Below are 22,477 nucleotides of genomic sequence, written 5' to 3'. Positions count from 1 at the left end.
CACTGAATGCATACACATATGTATGATGAACTATTACTCCCCTTTGAAAAGGAAGGACGTTCTGACACAGGCTACAACATGATGAACCTTGAGGACATTAGGCTAAGTGAAGTAAGCCAGGCACAAACGGACAAATATTATATTATTCTATTTATGTGAGGTCATTAAAGTATTCAAATTCAGAGAGAAATTCAAATTCAGAAAGTGGAACGGTGGTTACCAGTGGCTTGGGGAAGAAATGAATAGGAGGTTACTGTTTAAGGGGTACAGAGTTTCACTTTGGGGGAGATGCAATAGTTCTGGAGATGGATGGTGGTGATGTCTGCACCACGTGGAAATATTCTTTTTTTAAAAAAGATTTTATTAATTTGAGAGAGAGAGCATGTAAGCAAGGAGGAGGGGCAGAGGGAGAGAGAGAAGCAGGTTCCCTGTTGAGTGGGGAGCCTGATATGGGGCTACATCCCAGAACCCCAGGATCATGACCTGAGCCAAAGGCAGAGGCTTAACCAAATGAGCCACCCAGGCACCCCAGCAATGGGAATATTCTTAATGCAAGTGACTGTACACTTAAAAATGGTTCCAGCGGTCAGTTTTGTGTTAAGAACATATTGCTGCAATAAAAAGAAGGGGGGAAAAAACCCAAGCACTCTGGGAATCTGTCTCTGATGCCCCCAAGAAGGTCAGAGGCCAAGTGTCACCTCACAATCACCAGGAATTTATAACAGTAATTTTTATTAAAAAGTATTAAATTTTATATTGTAAAATTACACATAACACCAGAATGGTAGTTTTAATTTACCTTTTTGTTGCTCAAGTCCATTTTTTCCCAGGTTTACTAATTGGCTCTATTTCCACTTTTGAAAACGCTGGCCTATTTGTCAAGAAGATGGAGGGACAAGGTGTCCGGAGCCCTGCCCAGGTGGAATGAGCGGTGGGTCTCAGAAGCTTGGACTTGATACACAGCCCAAGCCCTGGAGAATGAGCAGCCTTGCAGCAGGGAGCACAGCCTGGACTTCTAGAGGGAGGGAACCAGTATCAGTCCTCGGAGACTAGCAGGACCACAGGTGCTATACAGGATGGAGAGGGAACCAAGGCGGAGGAGCGGGAGCTGATAGTTACACGGAGTGACATTTACCAGATTTACCCCCAGATATCTACCTTACCCCTGGGGGATAGAGAATGTGACCCTCATGTCACAGATGAGGAAAGCATGAAGTGTGAAATTATGAAGTGATGCACAATTAGGAAGGTCACAGGTTATTAGGGATGAAGAAAAAATATTAGAACAAGCACATGGAGCCCCAGTCTTTCCCGACGGTGGCCAGCTGCAGAGCAGAGAAGAGTCAGGGCAATCCTAAGTGGGGCAGCCTGATAAATCATGGCCTAAGGAGGCCTAAGGAGAAGTGGCAGGCTCCCCTCGGAGGAAGGGGAGCCCAGGAACTTCGGAGAGGACGGGAGAAGAAGCAAGAGTGAGGGGGTTTCCACAGTCCGTTGGAAGGGCCAGTCCCCACCCTCCCAGTCACTAGCGAGCACACGCAGAGATCGTGGAGGAGCGCCTACGGATGAAAGGGCCTGCCTGGGGTTCAGCCAGCTGGGTTCCGGGCTGCTTGGGCACAGCCTGAGTTCTGTGACCTGGGCAAGTGCTTATTTCCTAAGCCTGATTCCGCATCAGCTGAGCAGAGAGAGTAAAAACAGGTCTTCGCTCTGCACCACGGTTTGAGCGCCCTGCACTTGACAATGCACCTGTATTTCGGGCACACCTGGTTGTGTAATGCAGGTGTCTAAGAGCCACTGAGCAGCGAAAGCCCGACACGCCCACAGGGCGCTCCCAGGGCGCGACGCTCAAACCCTCCCACCAGAGGGAGGCGCCCCGGGACCCGGAGGCGGCTGGACACTGGGCCTTCGCGCGCTCGCGCTGCCCCTTGCCTTCCGCTTGGGGCTCCCCCGGGGGAGCCTCAGCCACTGCACCCCTGCAACCTCCGGGGCTGGGGCGAAGCCCGGAGAGCGGCGGGGCTGCCATGGCGGAGCCGGAGGCCACGGCCGAGGACCTGGACGCCCTCATCGACGACCTGGACTACCTGCCGGGCCACTTCCACCTAGAGATGCAGCTGAACTTCGAGCCGCGCTCGCCGGCCTCGCTCCGCGCCCGGGACCTGAAGCTGCAGCGGGATGGCTTGCAGCAAGAGCTCGAGCTGGCGGCCGCCCCGCAGCGCCCCGCCGTGCGCCACCTCTTAGGCGTCTTTGCCTTCTACCTCGACGAACTGGGCGAGGCCCGCGAGTGCTTCCTCGAGGTGGCCCGCGAGGACCCGGGCAACCTCAACGCTTGGGCCAACCTGGCGCACGTGTACGGGCGGCTGGGCCAGGAGGAAGAGGAGGAGGCGTGCGCCGGGCGTCTGGCGGACCTCATGGGCCTGGCGGCGGAGCGCGAGGCGGCTGGGGACCCCAAGCTCCGTGCGGCGCGCTGCCTGGCGGAGCAGGGCTATGCGCACGGCTTCGACGTGGGCTGCACCAGCCCGGAGGAGCGAGCGCAGGTGCTGGCCGCCGGCATCGCGCTGTACGACAAGGCGCTGGGCTACGCGCAGCAGGTGGGTGACCCGTCCCCAGGTCGGGAGGGCTGGTGTCGTGGCCCCCAGCGTCTTCAGGGACGTGCCCGCACCCAGACTGTCCCCAAACCCTGGCCCTTTGGCTTCCGGAATGCCCTGCCAGGGCGCCTCTCCCAGACTGGCCTGTAGCTTTTCTCTGCTAGGGCGGAGACCTGCTTCCTAGCGGGACAATCTGCCTAAGTTTCTTTTCTGGCAACGCTGCAAATTCTAAGTTGGCCAGCTCATCCTTCTTGTCTTGATTCTCCCAGCAAACACATGCCCATGCGCCTGCGCACACCACCCAAGTAAATGACACACCCAACCCCACAACACAACTTGGGTAGCATTCTTAGCTCCTCTCTCTTCCCCTTACCCCACCTTCCCCATCTGCTTAGACCCCAAATCCCTGTCCATTGGGCCTGCTCATATCTCTAAGATCTAGCCACGCCTCCCCAACCTCCCTCTGCCAGCTCAGCCTCATCCTTTCCTGCCTGACTGGTGTAGTTGCCATCATCCTGCATGGGTCCTTGCCCTCCTGCCTGACCCTTCTGCCTTTTCTTCACCTTGTTCAGTCTTACCGGCCATGTTAGCTGCTTCCACCCCTGGCAGCTCCCCACTGCCCGGCAGATAAGTCTGAGGCTCTCCAGTGGGCACCTGAGACCCTCCATGTTCTTCCGCTCTGCTTTCTCTCTCCCATGTACTCCCTTCCAGCCATGCTTTGCCACAGCCTTCTTCCCTGTGTTCCCACAGTGGGCAAGTCTCCTTACAGCTCACCTTGCCACTCCCTTGGCCTCCTTCTATAATGCCCTTCTGCTCCATCTTTGACCGGAAGGTTCTCCCCAGTCTTGGGTTTGTCTCAGGCATCCCCTCCTCCAGGAAGCCTCCCCTAACTTCTGCAGAGGGGATCAGGTGCCTGCCCTAGGCTCCCACAGCACTGCTCACCCTGTCCGTTCACAAATCTGTGTCCTTAGTTCAGCCTTGAGGTCTTTGAGAGCGGGGATAACATCTGTCTGGTTTATCACTGCAAACCCTATACCAGGCACAGTGCCTGGCACACAGTGGTGCTCAATAAATATATCTTGAATACTTGTATGGGCAGAATAGGGCCTTGCACTGAGTAGAAAAACTCCAGGTGTATTGGTTACCTATAGCTGCATAACAGATACCCTCCAAAACTTACGGGCTTAAAACAAGAAACATTTATTGCCTTGTAGTTTTTGTGGACCAAGAATCCAGGCATGGCTGAGCTGGGTGCCTCTGGGCTGTGTTCTCATCTGAAGGCTTGCTCAGTTGCGGGGAACACGTGCTTCCAAGTTCCCTCGTGTGGCTGTTGGCAGGATTTCAGTTCCTCACTGGCTGTTGGCCAGAAGCCCCCCTGAGGTCCTGGCCCCATGGACATCCTATCACTTTTGCTATGGTCTGTTCCCTAGAAGGGAGTCAGTCACTAGTTCTAGCTCACACTCAAAGAGATGGCACTACACAAGGACATGAACACCAGATGGGGATCCCTGGGAGCCATCTCAAAGGTTAACTGCATTGGATGACAGAGGGTGTTTTCCTCCTGTTACAGAAAAGGAAACCACGGTTCAGAGAAATACCATGACTTTTCCGTGAAGGCAGGGTTTAGCTGATAACCACGATGTTTTATAATGGCTTAGATTGGTGATAATTAGATAACAACAAGCCTTCACACAGGACTCCATTCACAAAACTGCTGCACACTCCCTTGGAGCCTTTTCCACCCAAAACCCCTTCCAGCTTCAGAGAGGAAATGTGGAGTGCAGGCCTCAGGGGATGCCGGGTGGAGGGCACAGACTTGAGTTCAAGAGAGCAGCACAAGGTAGAGGTTAAAACAGGAGACTGCGGGTCAGACACTCCAGATCAAATCCCAACTCCCCCACGCTCTCTCCCCTCCAGCCCATCCTCAGCATCACGGAGCTTCTATTTCCCTCCTTGTAAAATTGGGATAATAATGGTCCCCATGTCCTGGGCTCCCTCCGCCGTCAGAGGAGGGCATTCTTAGTTGGTAGGCTTCATAATAAAGCGCTGACACTTGGAAAGCACTAGGAAAAGAGTGTGCACAGAGCCAGCAAATAGGACATGACGCCCGCCGCTCCTGGGCAGGCCCGGGGAGTCTTCTCTACCTCAGGGAGGGGGGTTTAGCTATGACCATCCCGTGGAGCCCATAGGGACCCAGGTTTTGTTTAAAAGCCAGAGCCTGAGGCCCTGAATACCTGCTGCCATCAGCAGGAGGCACGAACAGTGTAGTATGTACTGACTGCAGTCCCAGCCGCAGAGGAGGGCATAAAGGGCCCTAAGCTAGGAGCCAGGAGGCCTCCTAGGCCTTCCCTTCTGGGCTGTGGTTTCCCCCTATGTGAAATGGAGGCAGAGAGAGGGGGAACTGGATGGTCCACAAAGCCCCTTCCTGCTCTCAGGAAGGCTGGGGGAAGGCTTCCTGGAGGAGGTGAGCATGGAGGCAGAGGTTTAGCCTTAGGGATCAGGCAGGGTCCAGCATCTCTCTCCCTAACACCGGTCAGCCTAGCCATGGTGGGGGCCACCCCCCACCCCGACCTCCCCACTGGCTTACCCTCACCATGAGCAACCCCCAGAGGATGGAATGTCAAGCAGAGAGCTGCCCAGGGCTTCAGGGAGGGAACTGATTGCTTCAGGTGGGCAGTGGTCCAGCACCGAGCTCCATGCTCTGTCCTCAGGTCTCTGGTCAACGCAACCTTGGCCAGTGCCTGCGTCACAGGAGAAAGTTGGGGATTTGGAGCTCCCATTTTTCATCTGAGACTTGGAAGAGATCATGACTGCAAAGCACCTGGCACAGAGTAGATGCTCAAGAAATGGCCACGTTGGGGTAACAATGATGATTCCATTGTCGTTAGAGCAGGAGGCTTGGGCTCAATCACCCAGCTCTCACGCTTTTGCAGTGTGGCTTTGGACAAGTCACTTTTCGTCTCTGGTCTTGGCGTCTGCTTCATGAACGTTAACCATAGTGATCTCTGCCTTCGATCAAATCACGGGATGAAAGTGCCCATAAGCTGGAAAATCCTGGGCATGTCTGAGAGGCAGGTGCTCGGCACCTTCACATTTATGGGACACCTACTGTGTGCCAGGCCTTGTCATTAAGAAGCTCATGGACAAAGGGAGGAGCAAACATTTGTTCTTTTATTTACCCTTGCCTGAGCGCTCCAGATATTGGAGTTTGCAGTCCAAGTTCTGGAGGTAGAATGACAATGACTGAGTTTCAGAGAAGGAACACTTCCTTTCAGCACAAGTGAGTGACAGAGGCTTCCGGAAGAAGCCAGAGTGTACTGGCAGGAACGAGGTGAGGGCACTCCCAGCAGGGGCGTGGTGTGTGTGAAGGTCCTGGGGCAAGGACCTGCAGAGCTGGTGTTAGTGAAGGCTGAATGGCTTAGAAAGAGGGCAGCTAGAAGCTTCCCACGGAAGAACCGAAGCTGGCCCAGGAACTGCTGACTCGGTCTCTGAAATCTGCTTCCCGCCCTCCTCTTCAGCTGCTTCTGACCTCCCAGCAACCAGAAACCACCTCTGCTCCTCCCAACATGCTGTGCTCTCTCATACCTCCCTGCCTGGAAAGTAGACTCCATCCCTCAAAACCCCGCTCAGATGTCACCTCTGCCTTGAAGCCTTCCTTCACACAGCACACACCTTCACACACCATAATACCTGTGAACGTCTTCTGTGCATGTCTTCCAGACTCCATCTCAGTCCCCACAAGAACCTTCTGATCCTGTGTCACAGAAGCGGGAACTGAGGCATAGTTGGGCTCAGTAACTGGCCCAGGGTCACAGAGCTAGTAAGTGGCAGTGGAATCCACCACACCCTGTCTGACAACAAAGCCTTTGCTGTCTCTGTGGAGGTCAGAGAAGGGGGTGGGGAGCACTAAGTGCAGACGGCTGGTGGGTGGTGAGGGATTTTGTGCACGGACCATGTCCTGGAGATCTAGGGCAGAGGAAGCTTCGGGCAACAGGAGGTGGGCTGCTATGTGTGGGAGGGAGAGGGTGGCAAGGAAGGGGGCCAGGGAAGGAGGTGGTGGGACTCCTGCTGAGAGGGTCTGACCCGTGGGGGGACAGCCAGGGGTGGGCAGCTCGTGGTCTGGCCCCATCCTGCGCTGTCGCTAGGAGAGATTTTTCTATCTGCCTGGGGCTGGGACTGTCTCAGGCAAGGAGGAGCCCCTGGTACTCAAAGCTGAAGAAGGACTAGAGAACCAGGGCTCGTTGCTAACTGAAATGACCAGAGAAAACCTTGTACAGTTAATAATTCCGCCCGTAACCCAAAAATAAGCCCAGCGTGTATGCACACGCGCGCATGTGTGTAAGGGGGTGTTTGTTACTCCTGTTCTCAGCTCTTCACTCCCTCCTGTTTTTCTTCAAGTCACAACAATGTGAGAAGGCAGGTTGCTCTTACCTGTCATTTCTGTCGTCCTGCCATCACCCCCTTCCCGCAGGTGCGGGCTTGCACACGCAGAGTCATGGGGGGATTTCCTGGTGACAAATCTCAAAGTGGTGGTGGGGGGGGCGTGTTAGGAGTTTTGGAGGTAGAGAGACTGGGTTAAAATTCTTTCTCCATCACGGTAGTCCAGGTAAGCCATTTTACTTCCCAGAACCTCTGTTTCCTTATCTGCAAAATGGGATTCTAGCATTCATCTCACTGGGTGGCTACGAGGACTGAGAGAACGTGGAAGGCTGTGTCAAGGCCCAGCCTTCTCCCTGTGCCCTGGGCCTCTCTCTAGCCGCCCCACCATCCAGTGTCCAGCATAGGGTGGGACACCCAAGAGGTCTTTGTAACTGTTACTAAATTCCATTTCACTGAGTCACTGGACTTTGAGCCTTCAAATCCCCATTTTTTTTTTTTTTAATAAGGTAACTTGAACCTTTGTTTCTTTAAAAAATACCCCTATCCCAAGCTAGCTCCGGTATATCTGATTGTCTCCCCTTTGCCGATACCGGTGACTTGACACACACATGCCCACGCATGCGTGCACTCCCTCAGGCCTGTCCCCCTGCCTATGGTGGGGGGTGGGTAGCACGAGGGGTTCCAGGCCCGGAGTTCAGAATTTCATATTCATTAGTGCATTTGATCATTGTTCAGACTCACAGACACACTGCCCGTTGAGAAGTGTGATTTGCCATCACACCAAGGACATGACAGGTTCAGAGAGGGCATCGAGGGCACCATTGGTCAGAAGCCTCAGGGGCCCCTGCGCACACGTGGGTATGCACACGCATGCACGCAAGCGTACACACACACACACACACACACACACACACCCTCTGTACCGCTGCAGCCATGGGGAAGGCCAGCTCCAGAGCCAGGAGTAAAGAACCTCCCTCCTTACACAGTTTCGGCCTCCCACGTGGCCCCCCTCTCCCTCAGCCCCCCCCCCCCCCCCCCCCCGTCTCCTCCAGCACCACAGCTGCCATGAGACCCGCAGGGCCCCGGGGGAGGTGGGGGCGGCGCAGTGTGCGTGGTGCAGGGCAGATGCACAGATGTGAGTGTGGTCAGAGGGTCTGCATGGGAGTCCACAACCTGGAGGGGATCCCTGCTCTGCTGGCAATGTCCAGGGTGCCCTGGGCCAGCTGCCTAGCCTCTCTGTGTGTCCGTGTCTGTGAAATGGAGACAGTGGTGCCTGCCTGACCGGCTTGGGGGAGGTGTAACTGTGCTCACAGACAGAAGGCCCAGCCCCAGAGACATCGATGGTCACAGGCCTCCCATCCTCATCCCCCAATGGGGCTGCCAGGAGCCAGGATGCAAGGGAGCCCCAGGTCTCTCCTTCCCAGAGAGACCCCACTCTGTTTCCTCCAGCCCTTCCTGTGGTCTCCCTCGCCTAGCCCCCAGCCAGGCTTGGGAAGGGAACAATGGCATTGGGGAGGACCCCACTCCCAAGTCGGGAGCCAGGATGGGGTTCCTGCCCCAGCTCTGCCCCAACTCACTGTGGGTTAGTGGGCAAGTCCCCTCCCTCCCTGGGTCTCTGTTTCCTCCCCTGTCAAGTGAGAGCACTGGGCTAAGGTGGCGGCCAGAGTGACTCAGGGACAGGAAGGACTTTGAGAAGCAGAGAAGTGGGGGAAGAAATGAACCTCCTGGGAAACCACAGCTTGCAGAACATGGAGGACAGTATCTTCAGGACTGAAGAGTTGGAGATCGCGGCAGGGTTTTACCTCCCATAGTGCTTGCAAAGAGACACACGCACGGGCCCCCACAAATCTGAGTGATTTGATTGGGTTCGGTGAGAAAAAAGAGATGGATCACCCTAGAGTGAGCTAGGTACTGTGCACTCATGTGCTTTTCATAGATGACCTCATCGGGTCCTCTCAGAAATGCTGGGAAACCAGAACCAGTATTAGCCCATTCTACTGATGAGCAAACTGAGGCTAGAGAGGAGTAGTGACTCGCCCAAGGGCATACAGCCAGGAGGGGTTGGCAGGAACTGAACTCAGGTCTCTTGGACTTAAAGCCCAGGCTGGGGGACAGTTTTCCTGGGCTCTGGCTCCAGCCTTCTGAGCCCTTGGAACCACTCACATTTCTGAGTTTGAGGCTGGCTTCTCTCCCTCTGTACCTAGCAACTTCGAGAACTGGGTTTCCCCTCCTCATTGATGTAGGATCCCAGAGTCCAGCCTGCCTTTAGCCTCACCTGGCCCAGCCATCTCTTTTATAGGAGGAAAGAATGTTAAGGGCACACACAGCAGGTACATTTCACCTTCTCAGGCTGCTGGGAGAATCCATTTCACGAATGTGCTAACTGAGGAACTGAGAACATTCGGGCATCACCGTTATTACTACAGAAGGCAAGAGACTTCTTCTGACCCACCCATCTCTGCTGGTTCCAGGGCTGGGTTTGGACCCAGGACTAGAAAGGGTCCCTCTTCCCTAAGGATAGTGGGGTAGAGAAGTGGCTCCATACAGTTCTGCAAGTCTAGGCAACCAGAGCAGGGAAAGATGACTCTCCTCGGTGACATGACAGACCTAGGATCAGAAGGGCAGTGAGAATGGGAAGCTGTGGTCAGTCTGCTCAAATCTTAAATTCCATGAAGACCATCCAGAGAAGCCAGGACAGGGAGGCAGAGTGGCTTACTACCATGGCACAGCGCCACCCCTTCAAACCCCTCCCACCAGTCACCTTGACCACCCCCACCAACCTGCCTGTGACACAGGAGGGGGAAGTGGGATCATCCCATTTGTGGATGCAGAAACCGAGGCCCAGACTGGGCTGGGGGCCTTCTAGGAGCCCCGGGGGAGGCAGAGGCAGGAATGGGCCATCCCATCCCTGTTTATCTCGACAACCCCTGTGACAGGAGCTGGGTCAGGGGAGGGAAAACCCTGCCCTTTCTGGTGCACGTCCCACAGGTGGGGTGGGGGCGGGGCTCGGTGTGCAGAGCCAGGAGGCTGCTGCCTGTCATCACGAGGACATTCCAGTGAGGACATTCCAGTCGTGCAGGAAGAACGCACTGCACTCCCGAGGCCTGCCACCTCGTGACTTTGATTTCTGCAGCCTCAGCCCTCACAGGGTCAGCGTGATGAGGTGGAAAGAACAGGGGCGTTGGAGGGAAGCAGATGTGAACTTGAATCCTGGCACTCCCACCCAGGGCTACGAGGCGGGGTGGTGGCTTTTTTTTTTTTTATTGGGCTGTTTCCTCACCCAGGAAAGGAGGCAGGTACATTTCACCTTCTCAGGCTGCTGGGAGGATCCATTCCCCGGATGTGCTAACGCCCAATGGAGAGTTCATGCTCTTTGCTCCTTCAAATCCTCCCTCTCCCGAAGGAGAACTGTTCCACTCTCAGGAATCAGAAATGGAGGGTACAACATCATCAGGAGCAACATTCAAATTGCAAGGCAATTATTTTCCAGCAAGGTCTCTCTATAGCCTGTACAGAGGCATAAAAATTCATTACTCATTGGTATACTAAAAGATCTCCTGAAATTCTTGAAAAGAGCCAATTTCCAGGTTTCAGTCTGGGCTTACACAGGCCCTGACATAGTCACATCTCAGTTTTCCCATCTGTGCTAAGAGAGTAACTTTACAATCCACACAGGATGGTCTGAGGACCAAATGGCATCTGTGTGTGTCCACTCTGTAAAGGGTAAACGCTGTGCAAACCCTTGCAGCTGGATGTTGCGGGAAGAACACAAACTTGAAGTCAGAGAAACCTGGCCTGAAGTGTCAGATTAAGTGGGCAAGCCTCTGCCTCTTCAAGCCTTCCTGCTCTCTCAAGTGAGGGAGATAACAACGAGGCCCCGACCCGGGGAGCAGGGAAATGTCCTGAGAACCCCTTGCCTGAGGGCTGCACCTTACTCAGTGAGTCCCAGGGTTTGAGGACTTCACTTGAGGGTCAGCGCTGGTGCCTGGGCCTTGCCCAGCTCCCTCCCCCCGATCTGCCATGGAGTGGTGACCTAATGTGAGACCCCTTCCAGCCTGCAGCCTGGGCAGGCTCCCTCTCCAGACCCCGGAACCCCCAGTTCGAAGGGTTTTGAAGGACCCAACAAGAGAAAGGGTGGTGTGCTGCCCAGAGCCCACACCCAGCAGCCCCTTGGGGAACATGCCTTCTCTGTTAGAAGCCCTCTCCAGGCCTCCCAGGCTGCCTCCACCACCTTGCCTCTGGGAGCTATCAACTCTGGAAGTGAGAGCCTTGCAGCTCTAAGAGGTTTCAGGGCAATTTTATTCTCTAGGAGAGAGGTGGAACAGCCCCTCCCTTCTCTAGGAGGAAAGAGGGGAACCAGAGGCCTGTTTAATTTAATTTAACGCACGGTAGCTTGCCAGGTTGCCCCTGGTAACAACCTCAGCTGCTGCTTTAGTTACAACCGGAAGGATTTTTAAAGAGACAGCCCATTTTCCGGCCAGGAGCCTATGGCAGAGGGCATGGCGCCCACCATCTTCATCATGGGGTTAGAGGATTAAAGCTCATGGCAGGAGAGGCCTCAGGCTAGATCTGTTTGGGCCACTCACTCCAGTCCGAATCTGCAACCCCATAAGCCCTCTTGCAAATGTCACTCTTTGGCAGAATCTGAGGAGGGACTACGTTTGGGATTTGTCACAGAGCGGTCACTCAGCTAGCGACTTTTCTGAAAATCTGTTTTAGCCTTCAAGTTGAAGGGAACCAGATTGGAGTCACCCTGCAATTCAGGCATATCGCCACCAGGTGGTAGTATTGCCCGCGTAGTGCAAACCACAACCAGGCTCTTGAATTACTCAAGGATACCAATGGGTTTTTAGCCCTGATACTAACTAGCGTGTTACTGGGTAAGTTGCTTCACCTCTGTGGTCTCGGTGTTCTCAGAGGGAGAATGAGAGTGATCAAGGAAACAGTGCTGAGGACAAGGCTTGGGGCTAGGATGATGAAGGCATGATTGGGGCGTCAGCTCTCTCTGGTACTAGCTGTGATTTGGGCACATAACTTACTTTCTTTCTTTCTTTTTTTTTTTTAAAGATTTTATTTATTTATTTGACAGAGAGAAATCACAAGTAGATGGAGGGGCAGGCAGAGAGAGAGAGGGAAGCAGGCTCCCTGCTGAGCAGAGAGCCCGACGCGGGACTCGATCCCAGGACCCTGAGACCATGACCCGAGCCGAAGGCAGCGGCCTAACCCACTGAGCCACCCAGGCGCCCCCATAACTTACTTTCTTGTGGCTTAAATGCCAAACAAGAGGAACGGGGAGATCCCTGAGGATACCACGTGACTCTCCAACACTGGGGGTCTGTGAAGGGGTGAAAGGTGCATGGGACCCACACAGGGAATCCGAGGCCGTAGTAGCACGTGGGTGGGTGCAAGGTGCAGTGGAGAACGGGGTGAGCCAGGACCCCTCTGGGATCCTGAGAGGTCATTGCCCCAGAGGGATATGAAATGAGGCCAATGGACAGCACAGCCTCCTGGACTCCCCCAAGCCTGCTCAGCTCTAACCCAAGCCAGGAGAAAGGGGTCCGACACTTAAGGATCATGTACCCTGGGCTGGACACTGCCTTCACAATGCCTGCGAGTTCCATATTATTATCCCCTTTGCAGATAAGGATACAGCTTCCGAGAGGTAACTCATCTGTCCGGGGTCACCCGCCTCACATGGCCAGGTCTGTTGGCCATCTGAGCTTCTGCTCGCACTCATGGCCATAGCTCCTTGTCGGAAGGCTGAACGAGGCAGCGGTTTCCGTTTCTCCCCACCAGGACTCAGCTTGGCCAACCTCAAAGTGGGTATGTGCCCAGAGGTCACAAGATCATCCCTCTAGACAGCCAGGAAGCCTGAGGCACTTCACACGATCACACACTGACATTACGTCTCGGTCTTTGGCCAGTGTGGCCCACGGTAGTGGCCCCATGACTCTGAGTCCCCCCTTCCTATGTCCCAAGTGCCGTGTAGGTACAGCAGGTATGGTTATCCTAGCAGCCCATCCTAGGCTTTTGCTTTAACAAATGTTCCCCACTGAAGTCTTGAGGATGCCATTGGCAACTGCTGCCCTCCACTCCAGACAGCCCTGTCCCCAGCCAAAGCCCTATGTGTATATTCCCACCTATGTGACAGGAGGACTGTCCAAGGTGGTATGAATGTAAAACACACTGGATCTGGGCACTGCCCTTTCTATGGCTTCCCATTACCCTGCACAAGAATCCCCGGGCCTGAGCCAGGCACTCGGGGGCCCCTCCTGATTCTCCCACCCCTTACAACATGCCGTGCTCCCTCACCTCCAACTGAGCTTAGACACACAATGTTCCTCCATCTGCTGTCTTCTCTCATGGTGTCCACCTGGACGGTTCCTCCTTGTCCTGGAGAAGCCTGCTCCAGCAACCCCTCCTCTCGAAGCTCTGTGGGCACTCCTGTATTGTGCAGGGCACTTCCTCCCATAACCCCTGGCTTTCCTTCCGCTTGCACTGTGGTATGATCAGGCTTTTGCCCCAGACTGGGAGCTCCTAAAGGTGGACCGGCCTTTCCTCTCCTGTCCCCATTGTGCCCAGACTGGGCCAAACAGAGAAGGTACTGGGTGAATAGTGGCTAAGAAATGTGCTTAGCGGGGACTCCTCTGGGGGCTCTGGCCTGAGCCCTGGGTCAAGACCCTGCCCCGATGGGCAGTCACACCTCTCAGTGGGACTGGACTCCCAGGACCCCCTCTCTCTTTTCTCCCTCCAAGCTCATCCACAGTCTCCCCAGACCACCTGCGGCATAACTTGCGGACATTTTCTCCCCACCACGCCCCACTCACACATTCCATGCTCCATGCGCACCAGGTGCACCCCGTGTCTCCACACTAAGCCCTCCATCTGGAATGCCCTTGGCCCCCACCCCACCCTCTGAAATACCACTGCTCTTCAAGACTCACCTGACAGCAGGACCTTCCTCCGCAAGACCCTCTTAGAGTCTTTTGTCTGGGAGTGGCCTCCCCATCCTAGTGCATCTTCCCACATCTCTCTCATGGCCTTGTTCAGACTTGGCCTCTTATTAGTGTTACAGGAAACCTGGTGTGGTAAGCAGAGCATTGGGCTTTGGACCCTCACAAAGGGAGTTCAAGTTCCAGCTCTGACACTTATGTGCTGTGTGACCTTAGGCAAATCCCTTAACCCCTCTGAGCCTCAATATGTTCATCTGTAAAAGGCAAATGATACCTACCCAATAAGTAGTTGAGAGATTGAGAGGGTGGGTGTCGGGATCCTTGCACATGATGGTCACCCAGTCAAGCTCTATTATTTATGCCTGGACCTGTTTTCCTAGCTAGGTTGTGACCCCTTTGGGCCAGGATGCAGGTCCAATTCAGTGCTGCATCCCTATAGCACTCAGCACAGGGCCTCACACCACAGATGCCCAGGAATGCTGGCTGGAGTACATTCACCCAGATGCTGGGAGTAGGGGTGAAGGAATGATGAGCTCCTGAGCTAAGGAGGCCGTGGTGGGCGGGGGGCGGTGAGTGCAGAATCCAGCCTGGAGATCCAGGCCAGGAGGCGAACGTGGAGGGAGGGACCAGAGCCCGAAACAGAGCTGCCGATATGCACTAGGGGTTTTATTGGTTTTCATTAAAATTCCTTCCCGAGGCAGCAGCAGCTACTCCCATAAATAACAGCATAAATATTTTATCTGGTGCCCAAGTCAGTCTAAATGCCTGGCGAGGCTGGCAAGAATAACAGTGGGAAAACCGTTCAGGGGGGTCCTGGGCTGCGGCTGAACTCCATCAACAAGCCCAAAAGGGCTTTCTCAGGAAGAAAGGAAGCTGAGGGGTGGCGCTAAAGCGGGGAGAAGTCAGTGGACAGTGGGGGAGAGTGAAGGTGACCGGTGACAGGCGGGCACTGGAATGGGGGTATCCCAGGGCATGGTTGGGGACCCAGGGAGAGGGGAGCCTAGCTTGGAAAGCAAGATGGAGGGCAGAAGTGTATTCCCCTCCTGCCCCGTGATGGGCACCTTACAGAGGGCATTCACATGGATTATCTCATCAAAACCTGTACAGTCAGAAAAGTGAGGTGATTCGCCCCAGGTTACCCGGCCACCAGTGGCAGATCCAGGACCACAACAGAGGCGTACCTCCTGTTTCTTGGGGTTCAGGACAAGTGTGGGAATCTGTGAACAATGGCCTGCAGGCCTCAGTAACAGCACCACGGGCCATGCTCTGCTTTCCTAGATCCCCACGGAGGAGAAAAGGGGCTGGTACTTCACCATGACAACGCTCTTCATCAGGTCAGGCTGGGGAGCCAGGGACTGGACAGCGGGAGGGCAAGGTGGCCTGGGATCCGGGGAAGAGGTGGCTGAGTCCATGTATGTGGCAAGGGCTCCCCAAGTTCCCCGCCATGCCACTGGCCTGGGGATTGCTCACAGCACCCTGGGGACAGCTGGGATGGGTGCCAGCCACCCACATCCCCTTCTTGGCCACAGGCTAGATGGCATCTTCCTGGAACTGGGCAGCGAGGAGCAGAAGAGGCTGCCCGCCTTCAACCGCACCCTGGCCCTGCTCCGGCAGGTGCTCAAGTCCTCGGACCCCTACCACCAAGGTAGGGCTTCCTGGCTCCCCCTTTACCTGTCATCAGCCGTGCCTGTCACTGTCATTGTCCCCACCTCTAGCATCGTCTTCCTTTGGGGACATCCTGTCTCTCTCTCACCCTCTGTCCCATATACTCATTCGTTCATCTCACAGAATGCAGGCACCTTCCCACCGAACACAGGCACCTTGCACCTTGCTCAGTGATTTCCTGCCACAGACCCTTCCTCTTCGTAGGCCCCCTCCCTTTCTCCATCCTGCTGCTTCCTAGACCCCCTCTCCCACACTTCACCCCCAGCTCTAGCCTGGTGCTACCTCGGGATGCTGCTGGAGAGGAAGGACACCTTCTCCACCACCCCCATGGGTGTCCACGACTGCGGGTACTCGGGAACGGATCCCCTGGACTGCTTTGGCAAGGTATGTCCCCTGGCCACACCCACTCTCCAAACTGGGATGGAGCGTGATCCCCCAGCCTCTGCTCCTGGAACCCGCTGCTTCTCTGGGTGGTGTCCCATCTCCATCCGCCACCGCGTGCCCTCCCCCAAGTGCATGACCTGGCTCTCCCTCCTCTCTTCATTTAAAACAACAGTGATATTTGTCACCGTTCCTCTTTGCTAAAGAACCAGACCCTCTCCACACCCAGTCCCCGATCCTGCTTCTCCAGCCATCTTCTAAGCTCTTCACCATGTCTCAGACATACCCAGACTTCTCCCTTTCGGGACATGGTTCTCACTGTCCCTCCCCACCCCCAGTAACATAGTGGAAAGGAGATGGGCTTAGCTGGGGTCTTGTGCCAGCACTGCCTACGGGCCATGGGACCCTATGCAAGTCACTTCCATCTCTGCACCTCATTATGTGTTAATGATGTCGTCTACCTTCTAGGTCATTGAGAGACTCAGAGGAAATAGTGTTTGAAAGAGTTCACTGTAAACTGTAAAGTGCTGTTCAAGCCTCATTCTTGGGCACCTTGCTTATGTGGTAGTTCCCACACTTAGCTCAGTTTTGAAGTCTTTCCTGAAGGCCAGGCACCGTGTGATATCCATTGACCTGTGCACTCAGCACAGTGCCCTGCATGGGGCCCATCCCTCATATTTGCTGGCGGGTAGATTAATGAGCAGGTCCTTGATGAGAGATCTTAAAACAGAATAGAAGCGCTGGTTCATGAGGATTCTGAGAGTTGTGTCTAATTTAACAAACACGAGCCTTCACCCCTCCTTAAGATCTTATCCCATGCCCTGGCACAGAGATGAGTCCCTGCAGGAGTTCACTATCCTGGAGGCAGAAACACACAGGACAGGCAGTGGACAGTAACAGTAGAGAGAGGAGGTGCTACGGCCCCGATAGAAACACTGCTATAGAAGTATGGGGGAGGTAAAAGACTGATTCTGACCCTCCTTCCAACAGCCCTGGGAAACTGGGGGAGCATACACTGGATGTGTCTGAGGAAGAGAGGTTTGCCTGGGGTATGCAGGGATTCACTGGACAGAACACATGAACATGGCAGAGAGCATGGGAGTCGGGCTCTTGGGAGTTGAGTGCCCATGAGTTGTCCTCTAAAGTGTTGGATTCCATGGTATGTCCAAACTTACTGGCAGGTGGATTTAGGGAATCAGAGCATTGCAGTGACACGGCCCTATCCAGAGATGGGAGACCTAAAGGTCAGGCAAATAACCCAAATCGTTTGCTCTTACCCTTTCTCCCTTCCCTAGGCCATTGAGATAGCCAAGGACCACCCCACCGTCCTGAATCGCCTGGCCAAAATCTTCCACTTCCTAGGAAAGCAGGATATGGCTATTGGAACCTGCAACATGGCTCTGGATAGCCTACGGGATCCAGAGCTCAACTGGCAGGCATACTGCACTAGGGCCAAGGTGAGTCAGCCTGCAGGCTCTGCCTCACCCTGCCACCAGGAATCAGAGAACACAGGCCAGGGGTTAAGACTGTGTTACCAGAGCCCAAAGGTCACAGAGTGAGCCTTCCCCGGCGGAAAGGAACTTAGGAGTCATCGAGACACAAGTTTTGTGTTCTGTAAGGTTGTTGAGTGAAAGAATGAAGGAGGCTCCCACCTGCGACAGGCACCACGCTACAACCACCTGGTCAATGACGTCCAGCCTCTACTCGGTCAGCACTCTGTACAGGCTGACTGACCTTGGTTGAAATCTGGCCCCTCAAGCTATTACTCTGGGACTGGGGACAAGTCACTTCTCTAATACCCCATTCCCTGAACTGTAAGGTATGGGTCATGACTTCTGGCTGGAATGCTCTTCTCCCTGATTGGCTTCCTTCCTCGATTCCTGGAGGTCTTGAAGAAAGGAAGCTTCTAGCACCATCTTACCAAAAATGTCAACTTCTCACCATTTTATGTCCTCTTTCCTTGGTTTACTTTTTCTTCTTAGTGCTTACTACTCCCCAACATACTATTCATTTACCATGCATATTGTCTTTCTCACTCCCACACTAAAATATATGCTCCGTGGGGGCAGGGGATGTTGTCGTTTTGCTCTCTACTGCATCCTGGGTGCCTGGAACAGTGCTAGCACATAACAGGCTCTCGATCAATATTTGTGGAATGAATGAGGGCATGAGCTGAGCACCTAGCATAGGCTAGATCTTGGCTAGAGTATGTTCTCTCAATCATCATGGGCACTCTCCAAGGAAGAGAGCAGCGTTCTAATTTTTCAAATGTGGAAAATAAGGCTCACAGAGGTTGAACAGCACATGCTATTAAGGGGAGCAGAGAGGGGCTGGAATTCCGCCAAGTCCAACTGGCTCCAAAGCCAGAGCTCCCCCCTCCCCCACCTTATGATGCTCTCTTGGAACCAGAGCCCACCCAGTTGGCTATAGAGCATTAAGACCTTCGGCAACAATGAGCCCTTTTTACCTATTTCCTCCTTCTCATGCCTCCCCTTCTGAACCTCTAGATTTTTTTTTAATGCTCCAAGTATGGCGGGAAAAGAGGGGTGGGGATGAAGGTAAGAGTCTGGAATCATTTATAATCTGATGCTTGTACATTGGGGCCACCTTCCATTCCTTCCAAATTGCTTATGTGGACTCTCACAAAATCGGGGCTGCCATCCTATCTAGAATAGCCTCCCCCCCCCCCCGCAGTCCCCTCTAGTCCACCGCCCTGTTTATTTTTTCATAGCCACTTGTCACCACTGCATGCCCAGTATCTAGCACTGGGCCTGGCATAGGATGGGTACTCAGTACATATTTGCTAAAGGAATGAGGGGCTCTTAACTTCATCCAACCCCCTCATTATACAGACAGGGAAACTAAGGCCCAGAAAGATGTCATTAGCTGGCACAGAGCTAGGACCTAGGACTCTGGGGTCCCAGTCTCAGGGGCCTTCTCCACCACAGAACTTCCCTGAGTTGCTGTGGAGAAAAAAAACCAGCATCATTTAAGGTAGAAGGGAGGGCAGAAGCCCTTGCTTGGAGCATCAACCCTGAACTAACTCTCTACGGCAGATCCACCTCAGAGCCTACCTTCACGACCTGGAGCGAGCCAAGATGGGGCTCGGGGGCATGCCTGACAGGGACCACCTGTCCTGTGCCAAGGCCGACCTGGAGGAAGTGGTCAAGGTGTGCCCAAGCCTCAACACCTACCTGGACATCGGCCAGGTAAGGCAGCCTCTTGGCTTGAGTACCCAATGGCTTACTAAAAACCTATTTACTCTCTACCAAGGCAAGCCTGGGCACTGAGGACACAGAGAGAAATATAGCTGTCCACCCTCCCCCCCCCCACCACCAGATACCCTGCCCACGTCCTACAGCCATGGTGCGGATTATAGGAGAAGATGCACATACAGCATTTAGAACAGAGCCAGGCTCTTTCTAAAGCACTCAGGAAGTGAGGGCTATTAGTCTTTATCCAAAGTGCCTTCTGGGCGCAAGGAAATGATTACCAGGAGGTGACAATATCATAATTTTACATGCGATAAGACTGAGGCCTGATAGAGAGTACCTGGCTCAAGATTATATGGCCAAGAGTGGTGAGGCTGGCACTGGAATCGCTATGTATGTTTTCTCCTTTTCCCAGGGCGGGACCAACATTTGTCGAGAACTGTTGGAGGGAGGGTGGGAATGTCCAAGTGGAATTTTTTTTGAAAGCAAGTATGCGAGCGGAATGCCCAGGAAGAAAGGCTCACCGCTCCCCGCCCCACTCCCCGCCCAGGTCTACTACTACATGGGTGTGGATGCTGTGCAGGAGCTGCTGGCGGTGGACGAGGCGGCGCTGAACCAGGCGCTGGTCTTCCTGGCCAAGGCCGGCGAGTCAGAGCTGGGCGCCACGCTGCCCGAGCTGCAGCTGCTGCGCGGCAAGTGCCTGCGCATCAAGGGCGAGGAGGCCAACGCGGCGGCCTGCTTCAAGCGCGCCGTGGAGCTGGACGACGCGGGCTCCAGCCACACCGAGGGCTTCGGTTGCCTGCTCGAGGCGCTGCTGGCGCAGTGGAGGCAGGCGCAGCTGAGCGACGCCGAGCTGGGCCGCGATGTGGACACGTGGTTGCGCCGCGCCCAGGGCAAGTACCCGGCGGCGCGCCTGCGCCAGGAGCTGCAGCGCGTGTGGCGCGGCCACACGGGCGAGGTGCTTGGGCTGGCCCGGGCCTTGGTGGCCCAGGGACGGCCGGCGCTGGTGCGGCTGCTCTTTGAGACCATGGAGCAGGACGGCGACGTCGGGAGTGGGCCTCGGGGCCGCCGCACCTTCTCCCTGTAAAGGGCGACGAAGCCCCGCCCCACCTACAGCTGACTGGGCGCTCAAAACGGACCTGCCCTGCCATAGGCTGACTGGTGAGCAGAGCCAATTAGATCCTCCTGCAGGAGTTGGGACGTTGGGACCCGGCGATTGAGACGCGAGGGTCAGGTGGCATGCCCACCGAGCTACAAAGGCATGATTCCGGCGACCAGCGAAGGCTGGAGCAGACGCGAGAGGCCACTGAGAAGCTGCTATATGAAGCACTGAATTGTACAAATACGCAGAAAAAGTAAGATGGATGCAAGATACAGAAGGTAACTGTCTCCGTTTTGGCGGCTTTTTAGCCCCGGTGCGCCATCCTTGAGGCCTGAGATCCTGTCTTGGGATTGCCGTGAGCCACATTCTACCCTTATAAAAAGCCGCCTTTACATAAATTGATTGGAGTGGGTCTCCAGGTCCCACAGCCAGAAAAGCCATTCAAGAGCAAGGGAAAGCTGAACGGTGAGCAGGTAAGGGCAAGACAGCCTACACGTGGCCGCGCAGGCCTTTGCCCACCTGCCTAGCGGTCTTCCAGCAGTCCTCATCTTTGGCCAGTTCGGGCTGAAAGGCCCCCAAAGTCCCTGACCTAAAGCCCATCCAGTAGAATCTTTGCTTCATTTCTCCGTTCTTAGGAGAACCTAGGGGCCCCCTCCCCACCTATCAGCAAGTGCTACCTGCACCTGGTCGTGATCCTTCCACAAAAGAGTGAAGAAAGTTTTGGAATTTTACACTCGTGAACTCGTAGTCATAGAGTCCTAGATATGGAACTTTATTGTCAAAGACTTAGGCTCTAATCGTCAGTAAATCTTAGAAACACCAAGTTGGATTCTTGCGGCCCTACCTACAAGAGCCAATTTAACCTAAAATTCCAGATGAAGATCTTGCCAGACTCTGGGAATGCTCGTTGTTCATACCTGCGATGGCAGGACCCCCATAATGGTTTATGATTTATTTTTCATTTTTTTTTCCTGTCTTTGGAGAGTTAATACCGATTGCTTTGCTCCTATCCCTGACCCTCAGACGTTACCAGGGAAAGGCCAGCACCCCTGCATTGCTTCTCATGTCTCCAGTGACAGATGGAGAACAGACTGAGAAGTGAAGTCCTTAGAGATCATGCACGCCAGTCCCATTAGATGAGAATCCTGAGGCCTCCTGGAAGGGGATGGCTCACCCAAAGTCCCACCGCCCAGCCTCCCACCCCTGTACTTCAGACTTACTGTCAGCATTTTACAGGTTTGGAAAAATACTAATAAACTGATTAATGCTAAAGCATTAAGGGTTTATATGTTAAGGGTTTTTGTGTCCCACCCAACACGTGGGGGCACAGTGATATCCATCAGGATAATGCTCTAACACCAAAAGTGAAATCTGTGACGTCTGGGCAGTGAGACCACCCCAAAGCCCCCAAACTCCCATCTCATGGCTCACCATGGCTCACTGCTGTGGGTGGTGACCTCTCTCTCTTCCTTCCTCTTACCCCCACTGCAGCAGAGTGCCGCAGCTGACTCCACAGCCCTGTCCCCTCCTCCCCCACGTCCTTCAAACCCCACAACTGTGACCTTTACCCTTCCCTAGGACAGAAAAGCAACTCTTTCTCCTCACACTTCCCCAAACAAACTGAATTCAAGGCAGTTTGTTGGCAAAATTGGGAAGCTGGTGAAGTTTGTCTATGTCCCCAGGCTCCCCAGTGTGCTGCTTTGCCTTACTTTACCTGTCTGCCAGTTTGTGTATTTCTCCCTCCATTGCCTCCTACTCCTGTTGAACCTTTCCAGTAAACTCTTTCTGACATTCTCATCCATAACTAGCTGTATAATTAACCAACATACACACGCTAGAGTTTCTTTCAGGGGTATCTGCATACTGGCCAAAAGACAAAGAGAGAAAGGAAACCCCATTTTCAGGACCATCTCCTATGTGCAAGGCAATTCATACATGTAAGCTCACTAAATTCCTCATGAGCCCTGAAGAGTAGGCACTATAATCCTCAACTTTCTGGATGAGGACACTGAGCCACTGAACAAGGTCACAGATAAATATGGGAAGGGCCAGGATTTGGACCAGACCTGCCTTTGTTGTGTTCTGCCTTCTGGGACAAAGCCCTCCTCGAAGATCCATCATCTCCGGTCTAGAGGTAGGCCTGTGATCAACTCCTCCCATCATTTTACCCCTGTTCCCTCCCCAGCGGGTACTGGTCTCCCT

At 54.3% G+C, this 22,477-nt stretch overlaps 1 protein-coding gene and 1 long non-coding RNA gene across 4 annotated transcripts; one reads left to right on the top strand and one right to left on the bottom strand.

Moving 5' to 3' along the window:
- The first annotated feature begins 1,863 nt into the window (after positions 1 to 1,863).
- TTC22 (tetratricopeptide repeat domain 22) lies at positions 1,864 to 21,550 on the top strand. Its single transcript, XM_082686132.1, has 7 exons — positions 1,864 to 2,585; positions 15,194 to 15,249; positions 15,445 to 15,560; positions 15,846 to 15,964; positions 17,257 to 17,418; positions 19,018 to 19,170; positions 19,724 to 21,550. Exons 1-7 carry the CDS (start codon positions 2,019 to 2,021, stop codon positions 20,258 to 20,260), a joined length of 1,710 nt encoding a protein of 569 aa, XP_082542258.1. The 5' UTR covers positions 1,864 to 2,018; the 3' UTR covers positions 20,261 to 21,550.
- On the bottom strand, positions 3,759 to 6,983 carry LOC309842182. Of its 3 annotated transcripts, none has more exons than XR_014299540.1 (3): positions 6,273 to 6,983; positions 5,170 to 5,323; positions 3,759 to 4,397 (listed from the first exon to the last, which is right to left on the bottom strand). It is a non-coding gene; the product is annotated as an uncharacterized lncRNA (long non-coding RNA). The 3 variants fall into 3 exon arrangements; XR_014299541.1 differs by having other exon boundaries at positions 3,759 to 4,143; XR_014299542.1 differs by having other exon boundaries at positions 3,759 to 4,143; positions 5,176 to 5,323.
- Positions 21,551 to 22,477: the final 927 nt, after the last annotated feature.

Source organism: Mustela nivalis, assembly GCF_964662115.1.
Source record: "Mustela nivalis genome assembly, chromosome: 10".
Classification (NCBI taxonomy): Eukaryota; Metazoa; Chordata; class Mammalia; order Carnivora; family Mustelidae; genus Mustela; species Mustela nivalis.
Note: the sequence above shows the minus strand (reverse complement) of the source record. Positions and strands in the feature narration are given on the sequence as shown.